This window comes from Tachyglossus aculeatus, chromosome 18 (genome assembly GCF_015852505.1).
Source record: "Tachyglossus aculeatus isolate mTacAcu1 chromosome 18, mTacAcu1.pri, whole genome shotgun sequence".
Lineage (NCBI taxonomy): Eukaryota > Metazoa > Chordata > Mammalia > Monotremata > Tachyglossidae > Tachyglossus > Tachyglossus aculeatus.
The window spans coordinates 7,484,590-7,505,321 of record NC_052083.1 but is presented as its reverse complement, the minus strand read 5'-3'; the positions used below and the strand labels follow the sequence as shown (position 1 = coordinate 7,505,321).

Genomic DNA, 20,732 nt, shown 5'->3' with positions numbered 1-20,732 from the left:
ATCCCAGAAGGTCACTGTGCACAAGAAAGCTGAGACAGAATTCATTCGTTCATTCAATCGTATTTATTGAGCACTTACTGTGTGCAGAGCTCTGTACTAAGCGCTTGGCAAGTAGAAGTAGGCATTATGTAGAGACGTTCCCTACCCAACAGCGGGCTCACAGTTTAGAATCCTACAGAACCAGAAAAATGAATCAGGGAAGGCCTCCTGGAGGAGGTGGGATCTCAGAAGGGCTTTCAAGATGGGGAGAGCTGAAGTCTTACAGATTTGAGGGGTGCCGGTGGGGGGGTGGGGGAGATCCAGGCAGGAATAGAAATAATAATAATAATGGCATTTATTAAGCGCTTACTATGGGCAAAGCACTGTACTAAATGCTGGAGAGGTTACAAGGTGATCAGGTTGACCCACGGGGGGCTCACAGTCTTAATCCCCATTTCCCAGATGAGGTAACTGAGGCACAAAGAAGTGAAGTCACTTGCCCGAAGTCACTCAGCTGACCAGTGGCGGAGCTGGGATTTGAACCCACGACCTCTGGCTCCAAAAGCCGTGCTCTTTCCACTGAGCCAAAGGGTGAAAGCTGGGGGTTGGAGGTGGGTAAGTCGAGAAGGAGGCCCAGTGAGAAGGTGAGCTTGGGAGGAATGGAAATCGCCAACTGAGGTATTGTTGGAGAGCAGAGCAGATCAGGAAGAAGGGGAGGGCTGATGGAGTTGTCTTAAAGCCTACACTCAGATCAGAGAAGTAGCTTGGCTTAGTGGAAAGAGCATGGGCTTGGGAGTCTAGTCCCAGCTCTGCCACCTGTCAGCTGCGTGACTTTGGGCAAGTCACTTAACTTCTCTGTGCCTCTTACCTCATCTGTCAAATGGGGATTAAGACTGTGAGCCCCACCTGGGACAACCTGATAACTTTGTATCTCCCCCAGTGCTTAGAACGGTGCTTGGAGGCTTAACAAATACCATCATTATTATCACTGTCTCTATATGTTGCCGACTTGTACTTCCCAAGCACTTAGTACAGCGCTCTGCACACAGTAAGCGCTCAATAAATACGATTGAATCAGCGCTTAATGCAGTACTTGACAAGTAGTAAGACCTTAATGGATATCATAATTATTATTATTAATTAGTTAGAGTGCTTATTATGTGCGGAGCACTGTATTAAATGCTTGGGAGATTACAACAGAATTAGCAGACCCGTTCCCTACCCACAGTGAGTCAGACATGAATATGAATAAATAATTTATAATAAATACCTTAAAGATATGTACACAAGTGTTGTACCTACAAGTGCTCGGATGTTTCTGTTTGATGCGGAGAGGATGGGGCAACCACGGGAAGTTTGTGAGGAATGGAGAGACGTGTGCCCACAGATGGCTTGGAAAGACCATCTGGAAAGAGAAGAGGGTGGAGGTCCGGAGGGCCTTTGGGGATGGGGGTGGCGAACAGGTCCCGGGGAAGATGGCAAGGCCCCCAGGTCCAAAGGACCTAGTCAGGATGCATCAGGAGCGGGGCACAATCCATGCTCTACAGTCTGGGTAGAGCAACCACCCTGGAGAACCACACCCTGTCTGGACATTGGGGGATGGAGCAGGGAGAAGAGAAATCATTCGTTCATTCAATCGTATTTATTGAGCGCTTACTATGTGCAGAGCACTGTACTAAGCGCTTGGAAAGTACAAGTTGGCAACATATAGAGACGGTTCCTACCCAACAGTGGGCTCACAGTCTAGAAGGGGGAGACAGAGAACAAAACGAAACATATTAACAAAATAAAATAAATAGAATAAATATGTACAAATAAAATAAATAGAGTAATAAATCCATACAAACATATATACAGGTGCTGTGGGGAGGGGAAGGAGGTAAGGCAAGGGGGGATAGGGAGGGGGAGGAGGGGGAGAGGAAGAAGGGGGCTCAGTCTGGGAAGGCCTCCTGGAGGAGGTGAGCTCTCAGTAAGGCTTTGAAGGGAGTCCTAGCACTCCTGAGCATAACCTTCAACCGTGAACCTCTAGTAGTCCGATGGGGCAGGTGCCCATGTGATAAATGGTCATCCTTTTGGCCCCTGCCCGGGCCCGAATCAGCACTGGACGTCTTTGTGGTCCATATCTTTATTTTAAGATCCCAGCTTGCTTCTGCCGTGGCCCAATTCTCACGGATCCATTTACACCTACTTGGAGTCTCTGGCTATTTTCTGTAGTCTTCTAGGTGTGCTAGTGTCCAGCGGTGAAGGGAGCGCTGCCCAGCCACCCTGAGGTGGGTAATCCCAGCTCCAATTCTTGCCTCCTCTTTGACCATGGGCTAATCACCTCACTTCTTGGTACCCCAGTTCCCTCTTGTGTAAAATGGGAATTCAACGCTTGTTCTCTCTCCCTCTTAAACTCCCTTTTAAATATGAGCTGACCAGCTCATATTTACCCCAGAGTTTTAATACAAGGCTTGGCCCAAAGCAAGCAACGGACAAATACCACAAAGATGATTATCCTTATCGGGAGGCTTGGGGTCCAGCTGGGCTCCTGCTTTGCTCCTCGCAAATGTATCATTCTTAAAATAATGAGAGCAGGTGGTAGTGAGAGACACAAGTCAGCAGCAACTGCTGCAGCCACAACAGGAAGGCTGGCCTTCAGTTTGAAGATGAACATATTGTACATATTTACATATTCTATTTATTTTATTCTGTTAATATGTTTTGTTTTGTTGTCTGTCTCCCCCTTCTAGACTGTGAGCCCGCTGTTGGGTAGGGACCGTCTGTATATGTTGCCGACTTGTACTTCCCAAGAGCTTAGTACAGTGCTCTGCACACAGTAAGCGCTCAATAAATACGATTGAATGAATGAATGAATGAATGAATGACCCTGGTCATGGCAAGACTTGCGCCTGAATCCAAAGAAAGAACAAATGAACAGACTGATAAATGTCCATGAGTTGTGAGTGCCTGAAGGGGCTAACCTGGGAAGGCCTCCTGGAAGGGGTGGTCTTTCTGAAGGGCTCTGGAAAGGGGAAGAAAGGGATGTGGGTCAGTGGAGCTCAGGGAGAGAGAAGGGGGATTCCGAGGAGGAGGAGAGTTGAAGGTGAGGGGGACCCAGATCCTCTCCGGAGTTGGCATTGTGTTGCCACTCTGAGGCGTGGAGGGAAGAAGCTATGGCTGACCTTAACTCCCTCTTTGAGCCCCAGCTCAGACCAACCTGGGAATTGACCAGATCTTGTCCAACTTCCATTTTCTGCCCAGGCAAGAGCAGGGTCTGATCTGGGCCCCTTCTGACCATCCTTTTGGTGTCTGTCAGTGCCCGGGTGACAGGAGAGGCAAGTCTGGACCACTTCCTGAGGAAGCTGGGCTCCCCCGTTCTACTTGATTCGAGTGGTCTAGTGTTTTTTCAGAGATGTGGCTGAGGAGTATTCTGGGGGTGTCCTGACTGACCCCTGAGCCCTGGCAGGGGTCTGGAGAGAACCTGGAAGAAGCAGGAAGCGAGGTCCCTGGACCTGGGCCCCAGCTCCCTCTGACTCAAACCCTGTTTGTTGTTCTAGGCTAATGGGGAGACTAAATTACTAGGGCCGTCTCAGGGCCCATCCCGCCCTCAGAGAGGCGGAGGGTATAAAGTTCCGTGGGGAGGCGTCCCTCTCTCTCCAGCCTGTCAGGATCCCTTGAAGATGAAGGTGCTTCTATTTGTGCTCCTGCTGGCCACTGTGTCCTTGGGTCTCGGTAAGGTGGGCTGCCCCCTGGACTGCCCCCTAGACTCCCCCCGGGGGCTTATCCCCTGGATGACCCCTGGGCGGGGTTAGGAGCAGGACCAGGGGCTGGGAGGCGGGGCAGACCTGAACTCCGGGTTCCATCTCGGGAATGCCATTTTGGGATCCGTTCATCAATTTCTGACCTGGGCTTCTCCCGGTTCTTGCTGAGCATGAACGGGGCGAGCAGAGGGTAGGTCCATATTGGTCCCCAGGGTTGGGGGCAGCTGACTCAGTGGTCCTGGGGGTCTGGCCAGCTGGGTCCAAACCCATCAGGAAACAGCTGCCTGTCATCTTCAGCTGACATCCCTCTTCCCTCCTCCCCCAGTTGTTTTAACACAGCTGACTGGCCTTTTCCTCCCAGGGCACCCCCACAGAATGCCCTCCTCCTCCCGGGCCCCTGCTTCCTTATGAGACAAGGAGGGAGGCAGGCCTTTCCAAAGCTGACTCTCAGTTGCCATGGTGAGGGCATCCAACCCAGGGTGACTTATGTGGACTGGGGTCTTGGGCTCTCACTGGTTGGGAGTCTCTGGCCTTTGTCTGGCAGCATCAAATCTGGCAGAGGGAGACTCCTCCAGGATACACTGACCCGGGGCCTGGCAGGCGCCATCCCCCTACCCCCTACCCAGGTGGGCCTCAGTGCCATTTTGCTTTATCCCTTCCATTGATGTGGAAAATTGAGAGTTGTTTCCAGCTCCATTTTCCCAGTGGGCAAACTGAGCCCTGGAAATTTCAGTTGCTTAACCACAGTCAGTCATCGGTAGAACAGGGAGGAGAAATCAGGGGTCCCAAAACTCCGTCTGGAGACCCCGTTCCCCATCCACCCTCCACTAAATCAGCTTTGCTGCTAACCAGTCACTCGACTTCTTTTGGGCAACAGGTTTTCTTCCCCCAGGTTAACTCAGTGCCTCCCTCTGTAACCTCTGCTGATCTCTCTCCCTCAAGCCTCTGAGCTGACCGAAGTCTGAGGAGCTGAATGTCCTGATTTTAAATGTCCTGATTTTAACTAACAAGTGATTTTAACCCAGAATCTGCAAGAGGTCTTTGTGGTCACACCTTTACTAATGAGCTCTCTTTCCTCCAAGGGATTCAGTACATTTTCACCTGTGTCAGGTCCATTTCTCTCTTCCCCACCACTGATTATTGCATTTAAGCCCTAACTATTTGTCAAGCACTGTCTTAAGCACTGGGGTAAATACAAGTTTAGTAGGTCAGATGCAGTCTCTGTCCCACATGGGGCTCGCCGTCTAGGAGAGAGAAGGGTATTGAATCCTCATTTCATAGATAAGGCAACTGAGTCACAGAGAAGTTAAGTGACAGCGGGCAATTGGCAGAGCCAGGATTAGAACTCACATCCCCAGGAAGCAGAGAACAGATTAGATTCCCCTCTTCACCAAGGCCCAGAGAGGTGAAGCTATCGGCTCATGGACGCACAGCAGTCAGGGTGGAGGTGGAATTAGAACCCGGATCCCCTGGCTCTTCTTGCTGGATGTATTCCGCCACAGTGCACAGTGGGGTTTTCCTGTTTTTGACCAGGAGACCAGATCTGGGGTAGATTGTTGGTCCAAAAGCTGGCTCGGGCAAATTGTAGCCGAAGCTCAGATAGGAATTTCTACCAGGGGTCAGAATGGGTAGAGATGCCCAGGATGAAGAGGTAGCAGATTTGAAGGGGGGGAGGAAGAGGATAAGAAGGAAGTAGCCTGTCGTACCAGCTCTCTGGACCCAGGCACTCATGAGCAGGACTGATGAAGGCGAAACCTCAGACACCGTCTGGAGAGGAAGAGAGAGTTGGTTTAGACAGCAGGAAGCATTTCAAAACCGAGGATGGGTGTGCAACCCTGAAGCTGTTTAAGGGACAAAGACACCCACGCATTGGTTTGGTTTCACCATTCACTGAAGACAGGGGACTGGACCAGGTGACCAGCAAGGGGTTTGTGTTTCTAGTTGTGCCTCGAAACCAGCCCCTGTTCCACCCGGCTTCCCAGCAAGCACCAGAGGGAAGGTTGGCACCTTTTTATCTCATTGGCAAGAGGGGGTGATGCCCATGACACCTGCCACCTGCACAGACTCTGAACTTAGGCCTAGAAGCATAGGGGCAGCCTCATTGGAACCAATGTTGAGAACGGTGGAGAGCTGTTGTGGTAATGGTATTTACTGAGCATCCTCTGGGTGGAATACACTGTTCTAAACCCTTGGGAGAAGACAATGGAAAAAAAAAGGGTGGGAGAGAGAGAGTGAGTGAGAGAAAGAGGCTGACTGGAAATATCTAGAGACCAGGGTCTAGGATCTGTTTCACAGTTTAGGGCCCAAGTGAGATGAGGAGAAGAGGGAGAGCTATAATAATTATAATGGTGTTTAATAAGTGTTTACTACTGATATATGACAAGCCCTGGGGGTAGATACAAGATAATCAGAATCACCGGGCTAATGAAGAAGTAAAAGAGGAAAAACGGGCATTGAATCTCCATTTTATAGATGAGGAAGCGGTGCAGAGCAGTTAAATGACTTACCCAAGATCCCACAGCATCCAAGTGTTTGAGCCAGTAGGCAAGGGGAGCCCTGGGATGGATGCGGAAGGGAGAAAGGAACAAAGGCTGTGAGGCAAGCCAGGAGACATGGGGAGCAAAGCGGGATGGAATGAGGAAAGAGGGACACCAGGAAGAGAGGAACTCTAACCAATGTTTCCTGGCTACAACCCCAAGAGGACACCCCCACTGCTGTGTGGCTGTCGCAACTGGAAAAAGGATGGCTTATGACAGTCTAGGCCACAGGAATAGTTCTCGTTCAGAAAGTGGTCCCTGAGAGGTGGTTCAATGCATACTAAACCTTCTCCCACCTGGCTCCTTCAGCGGCTAACCCCCTTCTGCCTTATCCTAACACTGGCCCCCGACCCCAACTCCTGACCTCTGACCCTCACCATTTTCAGAACAGGCCCTTCACCTGTGGGTCTCCATTTTCCCACCATTTCCAGGTACCCAATTTTTCTCCCCTCTCTGCTCCCCAGCCTGGTGGGCGACCAGCCCCCTGCCCCCACTCTTCAGGAGCTAGATGGGCTATAAACGAGCATTAGCCCAGGGGCAGGCTGCTGAGGTGGGAGAGCAAGGCTCCCAGAATCCCACAGCTCAGGCTTGGCCCCCAAGCCCTGGAGGTGGGGGGCTGTGTACTCCCTCTCCCTGGGACCCCCACCTTCCCTGGCTCCCAGCTGCTCACATGTTCCAGGTGGTCAGTCGGTTGGGAGCAAGCAGAGAAGCAGGAATACTTGGTCTTGTCAGGATCAGGCAGGGACAATGGGCATGCTCATTGATGACAATGGCCCTCTGAAACATTAGGCTCCCTGAGGAGAAGATCCCCCCGCTCCCCAGATACTCTGAAAAGCCTTGCGGCTGCCGCTCCATATAAAGAGTCCTTCCCTCAAGGTCAATGGCCCTGCTCCTTCTTCCTGCCCCTGTCCCCATCTTTATCCTAGGCTCTCCAAGGAACCTTGGCCTCATCCACAGGGGTTCCCTCCCTGATGGAGGTTTCTCCCGGCTAACCATGGCCACTTCCCAGCAGGACTTTGAGCCTGAGGAACCTAAAAGCCTGGCTTAAAGATTGCAGCTCAGAAAGGAAACTTGAGAACAGACCTTGAGGTCAAGCTGACCACCCCCCACCTCCAGGCTGGGGGATCCCGAGCCTGTCAAGCCAACTTCAGACCCAGAGAAAATAGATGTTAGCGGACTTTGTCTCCCGGGCTACCTGGGTGGGTGGCATCCTGTTGTCCTCCTAGACTCTAGTGCCAGTGACTCCTTTTGATTGACTAGCCCAGGGAGTTGGAAGGGAGAGAGAGGCCCCACCCATTTCCCTGCCCTCGCCCATGGCGGCCAGGGGCCGGGTGGTCCCCGGGGCCTGCAGACCACTTTGACGTGACTTATGCTTTCCGTTCCCAGCTCAGTCCCTGCAATGCCACGTGTGCTGTGGCCATGAGAACTGCGAGTCTCTGGTGGAGTGCTCTGCGACAGACAAGTACTGTGTAATTACCAGGGCAAGTGAGTATCGGCACGTCTCCCACCTCTTTAGCGAGACACGGCCGGGCCTAGATTAGGGTAATAACTTTCCCCGGACCCTGGGGGCCCACCCACCGCTACTCCAAGACCCGTGAGTGGGATGTCAGTGCCGTCCAGGCCTGGGGAGGCCTCTGGCCAGTGAATAGCTCATTGTGACTGGGTAAGGCAAGGCGATGTGGGACTGGCTTTGGGGCCCCACAAGTGGCCTCGGTTCAGATGTACCCCCAAGGCGTGATGGTCCATGCCCACAGCCCGACTCTCTCCGGCCACTGTGGGACCTGATGTCAGACCCCACCTCTCTCTGGGCCTCCATTTTCCCATCTGTTACACAAGGGGAAGGAGGGAGGGACATCACCCGACTGGCTTTCCCTGTGGGAAAGGCTAGCAGATTGGAGTAACAAGATATGCCACAGATAGAACCACAGGGCCAGGATAAGCCACAAGGAGTGCTCTGTCAGGACCCACCTAGGGAGGGGATCCTCGATGCCCTGAGGGGCTTTAGAATAGGGATAGAGCTCGACTACCTTCGGGACGTGGGGCGGCAAGGCCTGGGGGACCCATTTCACAGAGGAAGCTGAGGCTAGGGGAGGTGAAGTCATTTGCCTGTGGCCTGTGGCTGGAGTGAGTGGGAGGAGCCCATGCTGGCTTCCAGCCCCCTGGCTTTGGAGGCAGAACACGGGCCCGGGAGCCAGGAAGATGGGCCCCCGCAATGCCCCCATAGAGGACCAGACTGGGCAAGTCTCTGGGCTGGACTGGTCAGGCCCATTCCACTTGGGCAATGCAGACCCTCCCCCCTGTCCCACATTAGGGGAAATGGCTCTGGAGGGCTCTTTTTCCCCTCCTCCCTAGGCCTCCCTGAAGACCCACCCTGTTTCCCTCCTTCCAGAGGACTTGAGCTCCTCAGGATTCAGTTGGCTGCCCTGAGGAGGGGAGAAGTTAGCTGCCAACCTCAGAAAGAATCAACTTTTTTAATGGTATTTAAGTGTTTACTATGTGCCAAGCACTGTACTAAGCACTGGGGTAGATACAAGGTAATCAGGTTGGACACATTCTCTGTCCTGCATGGGGCTTACGGTCTCAATACCTATTTTAGAGATGTGGAAACTGAGACACAGAGAAGTTAAGTGACTTGCCCAAGGTCACACAGCAGACAAGTGGCAGAGCCACGATTAAAAGCCGGGTCCTGACTCCCAAGCCTGTTCTCTTTCCACTAGACACTCTGCTCCCTATATACTCTTCTGATATACTGTGTTGGGGCAGAGATATGAGAATCACGTTAGGCCGTCCCTAACCCTCACTGGGCTCACAGTCTAAGGCAGGAGAACAGGTTATTTTTTCTCTAATTTCAAGATGAGGAAACTGAGACCCAGAGAAGTTAAGCAACTTACCCAGTCACACAGCAGACAGTGGGCAGAGCAGAAACTAGAACCCAAGTTTCCTGATTCTCAGATCAATGTTCTTTCCACTAGACCAAGCTACCAGTCTATTCCTTAATCCTTCCATATTCAAAACTCTAAGCAATATAGTGTCCAGCTCCAATCAATCAGTCAACAGGTATTTACTGAGCACTTACTCTGTACGAGTCTCCTGATTCTCAGATCAGTGTTCTTTCCACTAGACCAATCTGCCTCTCTATTCTTTCATCATCATCATCAATCGTATTTATTGAGCGCTTACTGTGTGCAGAGCACTGTACTAAGCGATTGGGAAGTACAAATCGGCAACATATAGAGACAGTCCCTGCCCAACAGTGGGCTCACAGTCTAAAAGACTTAATCCTTAATTCCTTAATCCTTCCACATTCAGAACTCTAAGCAATGTAGTGTCCAGCTCCAATCAATCAGTTGACTGATAATATTTACTGAGCACTTACTCTGTACGAGTCTCCTGATTCTCAGATCAGTGTGCTTTCCACTAGCCCAATCTGCCTCTCTATTCCTTAATCCTTCCACATTCAGAACTCTAAGCAATGTAGTGTCCAACTCCAATCAGTCAACTGATAATATTTACTGAGCACTTACTCTATACAACGCACTGTACAAAGTGCTCCCTAAGAATCTGCCCAAACTTGCTATGCCCTTCCTCATTCCCATGGGGTAGGAAAGGTCACAAATGAATATCACCCCCATTTTCCAGTTGGGTTAAACTGAGGCCCAAAGGGCTTACTGTAGGCCATAAGCTTACAGTCTACAGCCTTCAGAGGCAGACAGAATTCCCCAATTCCAGGTCAGGTTCTGTTCCCTGCTACTTTTACCTACTTCTGGACCACCTCTTCCAGAGCCCCCCTCCATCCCTTCGTTTTATTCATATATATTCTATTCACTTATGTTAATGTCTGTCTACCCCTCTAGACTGTAAGTTCATTGTAGGCAGGGAGTGTATTTACCAACTCTCTCAATCTCTTGGTACAGTGTCCTGCACTAGTAAGCACCTACTAGATGTGATTGAGTGATTGATTCCAAAGCTCACGATGATCTTTCAGAGGGCAGATTTGCCCCAGGGTAGGCTAGGGAGAGGTAGGAGGTGGGATTGCCCTGAAGCACTATTTCTTTTTTCTCCAGGGGCTCCGGGCCTCACACGGTAAAATGAGCTATTCTAACAGGAAAGGCCCCCTCATATGTTCATACGCAAGGACTTTGAGTCCAGTCGCTGCTGGCTCCAGGGAGAAGCCAAGCAAAGGCTGTGAGGTTGGTGGAGCCATGAGGCTGGGCAGAGACCGCACGGAGGCTGGGATGGCAGTGGAGTTGAGCTGTGCAATGACCACAGAGAGGCAGGGATGATAGTGGAGTGGCAGTGTGCAGTGACCACAGAAGCAGCGATCCATGAAGTGTGGAATCTAATGAAGGCTGAGAGCTGGGCTTTCCTGGAGCAGCCCTCTTGACATCTTATTTTTCTCCTAAGGTCAAGCCCAGGTAACGATGGTGCCATCCTGTCACTAACAGGGGAGATGCCGTGAGAACGCTTAAACGCTAGCGACATAATCAGGTGCCTGAGATTAATTACAGGATGAGAGATGCTTTGAGATCCACAAATGATAGTCTCTACCCTGGAAGTCAATCCGAGTCCAGCGGGCTATTATTAACCTGGTTTCCCCTGAAAAGGGGCTGTAATGCAGCCCAGGTCCACCCACCGGCCTGGGACGTTTGATCCTGGAGCCTATCTCCCCAATCTGTTGATCTCGGGTGACAGATTCCCTCCTGGAGGGGCCCTGTCAGATCTTAGAAATTCCCCGGTGACTTAGTGACCTGACCTGTTGGCCCTGGAGGAGCTGAAAACCTGCGTCCTGCGGACACAGGGCCAGATAAGGTCTTGGAGCCCGGACGGGGGCATGGGGAGACTTGGATGAGTTTTCCTGGCTGTGCAGAGAGAGGTGTGTGGCAGTTCCTGGGGTCCAGTCTTACAGGGGATCTTCTGAGCATCCAGCCCGAAAGACCAAGAGGAAGAGGCCAGAGGGGCACCTCGAAATGGTGGAGGCTGGATGAGTTGGGACTCCGGCTGAAACAGCAGGATGAGCCGGCCTAAAGAAGAGGCTGCAGGGGGCTTAAGTGAGTGTCGGGGGAATTGGTGGGTGGGGGCTGCAGGGAGGCAGATGTTCTCTGCTTCTCTTGGACGCCAGATTAGTATTTCCCCTCCCCACCACTGGTGTCCGAACATCCTTCTCCCAAATGTCCAACGGCCAGGATAGGTACCCAGTTGACCTGATTGCATCACAGTGGGCCGAATGGACAAGTGTACAAAACACACTCTCTCTCCAAGACACCCTTTTGGACGTAGTCTCACCGTTGGTAGCAGCATCTTTGAACCGAAGCATGGTTCTCTTATTCCTGTTATGGAGGGCAGGACTAGAGCAAAGAGGCTTTATTCTGTAGCTGGAGGGATTTAAGTTAGACATATGAAACAACTTCCCGAGAGCAAAGGGTGAGAGATCCTCGAAGGAATTGCAGAGGGAAGTTGTGGAATGAATTAAGGAAATCTTTAAGAAAAGGAAGACTGTTCTGTCAGGAGGGTGAGGCCAGGGAACAGGCTACTGCAGAAAGCCATGGAGTCTCTGTCCCTGGAGATCTTTAAGGAAAGAACAGACACCTATCCTGCCCTAGATGGTTTAGTCATGCCCGGTTCTAGAAGCAGGAGGTTGGACCAGTTGACCTTTTGGGGTCCCACTTGACCTGAGGAGTCTGAGTTTTGTCATAGCTCAGGGAAGCTCGAAGTACTAGTCATAGGATAGACCAGAAAATGATCTCTTCCTTCTCATCCAAGGAATCAGTGAGTGTGTTGAGGCTTCCCATGGGTTGGTGGATATGAACCACCCATTGTACTTCTAGTGTATTCAATCTCTCATCATGCCCTCTGAACAGAGCCAGGGCAGTTCAATCACATCTCAATGATCAGCACTGATGGAGAAGAGAGATGACGTGAATAATGCTTTCCCATGGATAACACAAACCAGGGAAGGTGTTTTGAGCCCCATTGGGTTAGAGAGGAAGATTTGGGGCTTAGCTGGCTATCAGCCGGGGCAGCCCTAGATAAGGGCAGTCTGGGGCCAGAGTCTCAGCTGTGGGCAGGAAGCACAGAGTGCAAGGCCAACGGGCAAGTTTGCGGTTTGCGATGGCTTAGAAAGCCTGGGGCCGAACTCGCAACTTCCCGGAAACCAAGGGAGTCTCCTTTCCAGACTCCCGGCTGTCTGTCTGTCCAAGGCCTACACCCTTTGGACTTCTCCTTTGGGCTTTCAGATCATCGTCAGATTCTTTCCTCTTTCTCGTTGGCGGCTCCAGACAAGAGCTTTCGGATGGGAGCATTGCAGGAGGGATGTGGCTTCTGGAGCAGGGTGGTCAGTTGTCCGGACCCCAGTCTGCTTGGAGCAAGCACCTAGGCAGAGTCTGGTGCCAGCTGGGGGAAGGATGGAGGGAAAACAAGAAGTAGTTGGCGGACTGATAGGGGGGCAATGAAACAGGTACCCTAATTGTTCTGGGCTCTGCAGGGAGGAGGAGAGAAGGGAAGAGATGAGGATCTGCGCTCTGGGCACTGACTGGCCATCAGAGAGGGGACACAGAACACACACACACACAAGCACATACGCATTCAAACACGTACACACCCTGCACACGTAAAGATCCTTAAACATTCAGGAAGATGGAAAGACACAGAATAAAAACAACTGAATCGTAGTCAGATAATTACTGAGGCACATGCAAAGCTTAGCGGTGACTGAAAAGGTTGGTGAGAAGCAGCAGGGCCTAGAGGAAGGAACCCGGGCCTGGATCAGGGTCCTAATCCTGTCTCCACCACTTCCCTGCTGTGGGACCTTGGGCAAATCACTTAACTCCTCTGTGATTCAGTTTCCTTCTTTGTAAAATTGGGATTCAATACTTGTTCTCCCTGTCTCTTAGACTGTGAGTCCCATGTGGGACAGGAACTGTGACTGACGTGATTGCCTTGTTTCTACCCCAGTTTTTAGCACAGTGCTTGACATATAGTAAGCATTTAACAAACACCTCAGTGACTATTATTACAGTGGGTCAGTCAAGTGGGACTCATCTGGCAAGGCATTTTGGGTCTTTGTAGTTTGGGATGTGTCTGTTATATTGTTTTATTCACCCAAGCACTTAGTACAGTGTGCTGCACAAAGTAAGTGTTCAATAAATGCAACTGACAGAATGACTGGAAGAGGGGAGGAATGTGGTTTGGAGTAGAAGCATTATTTCTGGTGAAGTAATACTTGTGGAGGGCTGAAGGGGAGGCTATAAATACCTCAAAGCAGGATCAAGCAGTGGTTTTGGGGGAGTCACCTATCCTTGGGTTGGGGAGGTGCATCTGTGGAAAGGTATCATTGGAGTTGAGCACCAGGCTGCTTACTTCTGTGAGAGGAGGGCTGCCCTTGGCAAACAGGGTGCCCCCCGTGAAAAAAGTGTGCTTGTTTTGAAAGGGAAAGGAGTTGTAAATACAGATCTTTAGCCCAGATTTCTACAAGCAAGTGGACCTCACCTCCCTTCTCTCCTTCTCCAGCCCACCCCGCACCCTCCGCTCCTTTGCTGCTAATCTCCTCACCGTACCTCATTCTCACCTGTCCTGCCATCGACCCCCGGCCCACGTCATCCCCCGGGCCTGGAATGCCCTCCCTCTGCCCATCCGCCAAGCTAGCTCTCTTCCTCCCTTCAAGGCCCTACTGAGAGCTCACCTCCTCCAGGAGGCCTTCCCAGATTGAGCCCCTTCCTTCCTCTCCCCCTCGTCCCCCTCTCCATCCCCCCCATCTTACCTCCTTCCCTTCCCCACAGCACCTGTATATATGTATGTATGCTTGTACATATTTATTACTCTACTTATTTATTTATTTTATTTTACTTGTACATATCTATTCTATTTATTTTATTTTGTTAGTATGTTTAGTTTTGTTCTCTGTCTCCCCCTTTTAGACTGTGAGCCCACTGTTGGGTAGGGACTGTCTCTCTATGTTGCCAACTTGTACTTCCCAAGCGCTTAGTACAGTGCTCTGCACACAGTAAGTGCTCAATAAATACGATTGATGATGATGATGATGATGAGCCAGGGAGCAGAGGGCTGAGCCCTACCTCACCCTGGGTGGTCAGTTTGGAGACCCAAGTCCCTCTCATCTTGGATTTCTGATTTCATTGGATTAGTTTGCTCCAACGTCTGGGCAGGAACAATATCCCAAAGGAGCTTCCCAAGCCCTTAGGGAGAGTGAAGGGAATCTCACCCCCACCTCCGGGCTCCAGAACCCTTTCCCCTTTTCCGGTTGGGAGTCGGACTGGGGAATCTTCTGGAAGTCTTGGCTCATTCATTCATGAAGTGGGCGGGGAGATGAGCCTCTCAGGGCACTTACTAAAATTATACAAAATTGGCTTTAGTTCCACCTGTATTTCCCAGGGCTCTTTTCCGTCACCATCCCCCAGTGACGGCAGAATTTAGAACAACCCTGCAAACTCCCGAGTCCATGGGTAGGTCCCACAAAGGAGATAGAGGGGAGACAGATTGAGGGTCCCTTTCCAGGCATGCTTGGAAAGGGCCTTCTACCTAGGAGGACACTGTGTCTCCTCCAACCCCCAAATGGCTGGATTCTTCCATCCATCTGCCCTGCAACCAAGGATTCTTCTGTGGATTAGTGAATCTAGCATAATCTCATCTTCTCTGAGCAACCCCCCACCCCTCTACAGGGTGCCCTTCCCCTTCTCACTACCACCCTGAGAGCCCCTCTATTCAGCCAGTCGCCGAGTTTGTGCTGGGAATTTTTACACCAGGGCCTGGGGGTCCAGGGCTGGGGATTTGGGGAGGCAGTCTAATTGAAGAGATCACACACACAGCCAGCAGATATAATTTCTCTGCAGACACGGCTATGAGGACCACAGGGAATTGAGGGAGAGGCGTGGGATGCAGATTGGCTGACAGGCAGAGTGGAAGGGAATACAACTTTGGAAGAGGCTGAGCTGCCAGTTACACTGAAGTTATTGCAGTCATTTTAGCCTCAACATGAGCATCCTGATTCAGCCAGTCCCTTGACCTCTGCTCCTCCCAGGGACCAACATGACCAGACCACAGATGGGGAAAGTGAGCTATGAAAAAGCCAGCGAGTGTTGAAGAAAGTCAGGCACGCAGCCAGCCCTCATTTAATCCCAGTTTTTCCTCAATCTCTGACGCATTCACCTTCTGGTTTCTCTCTTCGACGCTGGGAGGCTGGGATGAGAGACAGAGCAGCGCAGTCTGAATGGGGATGGATTCACTCCAAGCCCAGTAGGTGCTTCTACTGTCTCCGGGGCTAATAATAATAATAATGGCATTTATTAAGTGCTTACTATATGGAAAGCACTGTTCTAAGCGCTGGGCAAGTTACATGGTGATCAGGTTGTCCCACGGGGAGCTCACAATCTTAACCCCCATTTTACAGATGAGGTAACTGAGGCCCAGAGAAGTTAAGTGACTTGCCCAAAGTTACACAGCTGACAACTGGCGGAGCTGGGATTTGAACCCATGACCTCTGACTCCAAAGCCCGGGCTCTTTCCACTGAGCCACACTGCTTCCCTAACTGGGCAGGTGACAGATAATCAGAAAGGCTACCCCACTGCTGTGCTGAAGTCAAGCCTGAGCAATTATCCGGATCATTCAGGCCTAGAATAATCCGTTTTGGCCTGAACATCCTGACTACAAGAGGGGAGAGAGGGGGGGATGTTTGGCTTGGATGATGTGGATTTGGGGCCCTGCTGTTCATCTTTCACTTCACTCTTTGCTGCGTGGACTGGAACCAAAGGCTGTCTCACTCCCTGCTCACTGATGACTTTCTGGGGAGCAGGGGGGCTCCTCTGAGAGAGTCTGGGATTTTGTGAAGGTGGGGAGGGTTTACGGGAGTCCTACTTCCCTCCCACAGCCTACTAGGCCCCTCTCTCACCCACCACACTCTCTCAGGTGCAGGCCGAACAGAGGAAGTGGCCCCTTCTTTTGACTACAAAACTATTTCCTGATGGGGGAGGGTTTTCTGGAAAACAGGAACAACCAGGCAGACAATGGAAAAAGTTCAGAACTTTAGCAACCAGGAGTCCTCCACTGAGGAGTCACTGCCCTGGTGGAGACAGGATTGGGCAGTGGCAGCCTGAACCCTAAGATTTGGCCTGAGCAGCCCTCCATGCCCGTTGGCTGGAGGTCCTGACAGGGAAAGGGAGATTCTGAACAGTCAGGGCAGAGGACCAAGTGGGTGGCAAAACACGTGAACTTTTTCCAGGGGGCCTCACAGCCCAATCCAGCCATAAACCTGCTCACTCTTGGCCCCTCCTCAGGCCTGGTCACTCCACTTGCCTCAATTTCCTCTTCTGTGATATGGGGAGAAGATTCCCAGAAACCCTCTTTCTTAGACTGTGAGCCCCCTTTATCTAATAGATATCTTGTAGACCCAGGGCTTAGTATGGTATTTAGCACATAGTAAGCGCTTTACAGGTACCACTGTATTATTAGGAGGGGTTGTAGGGTGCTGCTTGGCTTTGGGGGGCAAATCATCAAGTTTTGGACTTGGGTCTGGGATTCTGGGCATCTCTTTGGTTTCTGCCTCCCCACTCTCTGAGGATACTCCTGCCCGTGAAGCTTTATTATCAAACCACTCTGCAGCCTGCCATATTGTCAGAGGCCTAATGGGAACCAACCCATTGGTTGGTTGGTTGGCTGATGATTACTGCATCAGCCTCCTCTCTGATCTCCCATCCTCCTGTCTCTCCCCACTTCAATCCATACTTCACGCCGCTGCACGGATCGTCTTTGTGCAGAAATGCTCTGGACATGTTACTCCCTTCCTCAAAAATCTCCAGTGGCTACCAATCAACCTACGCATCAGGCAAAAACTCCTTACCCTCGGCTTCAAGGCTCTTCATCACCTCGCCCCCTCCTACCTCACTTCCCTTCTCTCCTTCTCCAACCCAGCCCGCACTCTCCGCTCCTCTGCCGTTAATCTCTTCATTGTGCCTCGTTCTCTCCTGTCCCGCCGTCGACCCCTGGCCTGGAATGCCCTCCCTCCGCACATCTGCCAAGCTAGCTCTCTTCCTCCCTTCAAAGCCCTACTGAAAGCTCACCTCCTCCGGGAGGCCTTCCCAGATGGAGCCTCCTCCTTCTTCTCCCCCTCCTCCCCATCCCCATCCCCCCGCCTTACCCCCTTCCCCTCCCCACCGCAACTGTATATATGTATATATGTTTGTACATATTTATTTCTCTATTTTATTTGTACATATTTATTCTATTTTGTTAATATGTTTTGTTTTGTTGTCTGTCTCCCCCTGCTAGACTGTGAGCCCGCTGTTGGGTAGGGACCGTCTCTATACATTGCCAACTTGTACTTCCCAAGCGCTTAGTACAGCACTCTGCACACAGTAAGCGCTCAATAAATGCGATTGAATGACTGAACCCCTGAGTTTCAAGGATGAGTGGGGAGCTAAAGAGGAGGCAAAGCCTCCCTTTCCCTCCCAGCAATCAGGCACCTAAGCCCGTGTCTCCCTGAGCCTACTGCACCCCAAAGCATTGATTTCACATGACATTGACTTCACACTGAAGCGAGATGCATTCCTTTCATTAACAATTTCACTTATAAAGCTAAATCTAATCACTGGGGAATTCTTGCTGGAGAAAAAATGCTCGGCTTCGGATGCTTTGTGGTCTTGGGTCAGTTGCTTAACCTCTCTATGCCTGTTTCCCGATTTGTTCACTCCCAGGGCCAGTGTCATTCATTTCTAAAATAGCTCATTAAAATGCTTTGAGCACCTTGGAGAGGGGCCTGGTAAAGATATAAGGTGTGATTTCTCCGGACATAATTAGTGTGAGCTCCAACGGGAAACGGGACTGTGCCCTTCCTGATTATCTTGTATCTATCCCAGTACAATTCTTGGCACAGAGGAAGCGCTTAAAAAATACCACAATTATTACTTGGCCCGTAATAAGTACCGAACAGTTATTATTATTAGAATTATTATGATTATACCACTTCTCTCATCACCCCCACAGCTTTAAACATGGGCTGTCCCATCTAGTCACTGCAGGGAAAATCCCCAGACTGACAAACACATTTGGAAAGCCCAAGACCTCCGCTGAGGCTATTGGAGCAAACAGCCATGGAGAGAGATTCCAATCTGCATTGCCGGGGAAGAGAGAGGCCAGGAGAGCTAGGGAAAGGTGGAAAGGCAGAGGGGGAAAGGAAGGGAAGAAGGAAACAAGGGAGAGCCAGACAAGGAAACAGAGAGTGGAATTTCCCAGGTCCAGCCCCTGCAAGCAGTGTTTCCCAGCCCTGCCTCAAGCTGAGCCACCCTCAGTCAATCAATCAATCAATCAATCGTATTTATTGAGCACTTACTATGTGCAGAGCACTGTACTAAGTGCTTGGGAAGTACAAGTCGGCAACACATAGAGACAGTCCCTACCCAACAGCGGGCTCAAGTCTAGAAGGGGGAGACAGAGAACAAAACCAAACATACTAACAAAATAAAATAAATAGAATAGATATGTACAAATAAAATAAAGAAATAAATAGAGTAATAAATATGTACACACAATATATACAGGTGCTGTGGGGAAGGGAAGGAGGTAAGATGAGGGGATGGAGAGGGGGACGAGGGGGAGAGGAAGGAAGGGGCTCAGTCTGGGAAGGCCTCCTGGAGGAGGTGAGCTCTCAGTAGGGCCTTGATCATGTTTATTGAGCACTTATTCATTCATTCATTCAGTCAATCGTATTTATTGAGCGCTTACTGTGTGCAGAGCACTGTACGAAGCACTTGGGAAGTACAAGTTGGCAACATATAGAGACGGTCCCTACCCAACAGTGGGCTCACGGTCTAGAAGACTGTGTGCTCTGCTTATTGTGTGCAGAGCACTCCCTTAAGCGCTTGGGAGAATACGGCATAACAGAATTGGTAGACAGGTTCCCTGCCCACAAAGAGCTTACAGTCTAGAGAGGGAGGAAGACATTAATATAAATAAATGAATTATGGATATGTACGTAATAATAATAATAACAATAATAATGGCATTTATTAAGCGCTTACTATGTGCAAGGCACTGTTCTAAGCACTGGGGAGGTTACAAGGTGATCAGATTGTCCCATCGGGGGTGCTCAGTCTTATTCCCCGTTTTACAGATGAGGTAACTGAGGTACAGAAAAAAAATAATAATAATGATGGCATTTATTAAGCGCTTACTATGTGCAAAGCACTGTTCTAAGCACTGGGGAGGTTACAAGGTGATCAGGTTGTCCCACGTTGGGCTCACAGTCTTAATCCCCATTTTACAGATGAGGTAACTGAGGCACAGAAAAATAATAATAATGATGGCATTTATTAAGCGCTTACTATGTGCAAAGCACTGTTCTAAGCACTGGGAAGGTTACAAGGTGATCAGGTTGTCCCACGTTGGGCTCACAGTCTTAATCCCCATTGTACAGATGAGGTAACTGAGGCCCAGAGAAGTTAAGTGACTTGCCCAAAGTCACACAGCTGACAATTGGTGGAGCTGGGATTTGAACCCTGACCTCTGACTCCAAAGCCCGTGTTCTTTTCCACTGAGCCACGCTGAAGTGACTTGCCCAAAGTCACACAGCTGACAATTGGCGGAGCCGGGATCTGAACCCCTGACCTCTGACTCCAAACCCCGGGCTCTTTCCACTGAGCCACGCTGCTTCTCTGAGTGCTGTGGGGCTGGGGGAGGGGTGTTCCAAGTGGGCAGTTGCAGAAAGGAGTGGGAGAAGAGGAAATGAGGGCTTAGTCGGGAAAGGCCTCTCGGCCGAGTTGTGATTTTAGTAAGGCTTTGAAGGTCGGGAGAGTGATCGTCTGTGGGACGTGAAGAGGGAGGGCGTTCCAGGCCAGAGGCAAGATGTGGGCTAGATGTTGGCGATGAGATAGATGAAATCAAGTAGGTTGACACTGGAGGAGCCAAGTACGTGGGCTGGGTCATGGTAGAAGGGAGCAAGGTGACGGAGCTCTTTGAAGGCCTGGGGGGCCAAGAGACCCCCAGTGAAGCCCTCAAAGTCTCCCGAGATACTGACCCTGTCTGTCTTCTGTCTCTGCCCAGCCAACCCCAGCGGGATCCTGGTGATGAAGTCCTGCGCTCCGACCTGCCCCAACAGCACGGTCTCGTCGGACGGTCGGGCCCTGTCCGTGTCCTGCTGCCAGGGGAACATGTGCAACCGCAGTGCCGCCACGGGCGTCCGGGGCAGCCACGCCATGGTGTGGGCCACCGCCGTCTCTGCCAGCCTCCTCTGTGCCCTCTTCCGGGCCCGGTTGTGAGCGGCTGGCAAAAGGGCTGATCCGCTCACCTGCCAGTTCTTCGTCTCCTCTCCCCCTCCCTCCCCAGGTCTCCTGGGGCCTGTCCACCTCTGGGTCTCCTTCAGTCTCCAGCCAGGCCAGCCCTCAGTCTCCCCTCTTCCCTTCACCTGTTTCGGGGAACACTTCCGTCACAGAGCGGGAAGGGTGCCAGGCAGAGGCAGAGGTGCCAATTCCA

General features: G+C 51.1%; 1 protein-coding gene across 1 annotated transcript; it reads left to right on the top strand.

The window, feature by feature from the left end:
• The first annotated feature begins 3,641 nt into the window (after positions 1-3,641).
• Positions 3,642-20,518, top strand: LOC119939981 (secreted Ly-6/uPAR domain-containing protein 2-like). The gene is made up of 3 exons (XM_038760055.1): positions 3,642-3,693; positions 7,646-7,744; positions 20,304-20,518. The coding sequence occupies exons 1-3, from the start codon at positions 3,642-3,644 to the stop codon at positions 20,516-20,518; spliced, it is 366 nt and encodes a 121-aa protein (XP_038615983.1).
• The last annotated feature ends 214 nt before the right edge of the window (positions 20,519-20,732 follow it).

Excerpts from the sequence above, each read along its gene's own strand:
- LOC119939981 (XM_038760055.1), top strand. The coding sequence starts at position 3,642 with ATGAAGGTGCTTCTATTTGTGCTCCTGCTGGCCACTGTGTCCTTGGGT. Across the intron at positions 3,694-7,645 it reads CACTGTGTCCTTGGGTCTCG|CTCAGTCCCTGCAATGCCAC; the intron begins GTAAGGTGGGCT and ends TTCCGTTCCCAG. Across the intron at positions 7,745-20,303 it reads CTGTGTAATTACCAGGGCAA|CCAACCCCAGCGGGATCCTG; the intron begins GTGAGTATCGGC and ends GTCTCTGCCCAG.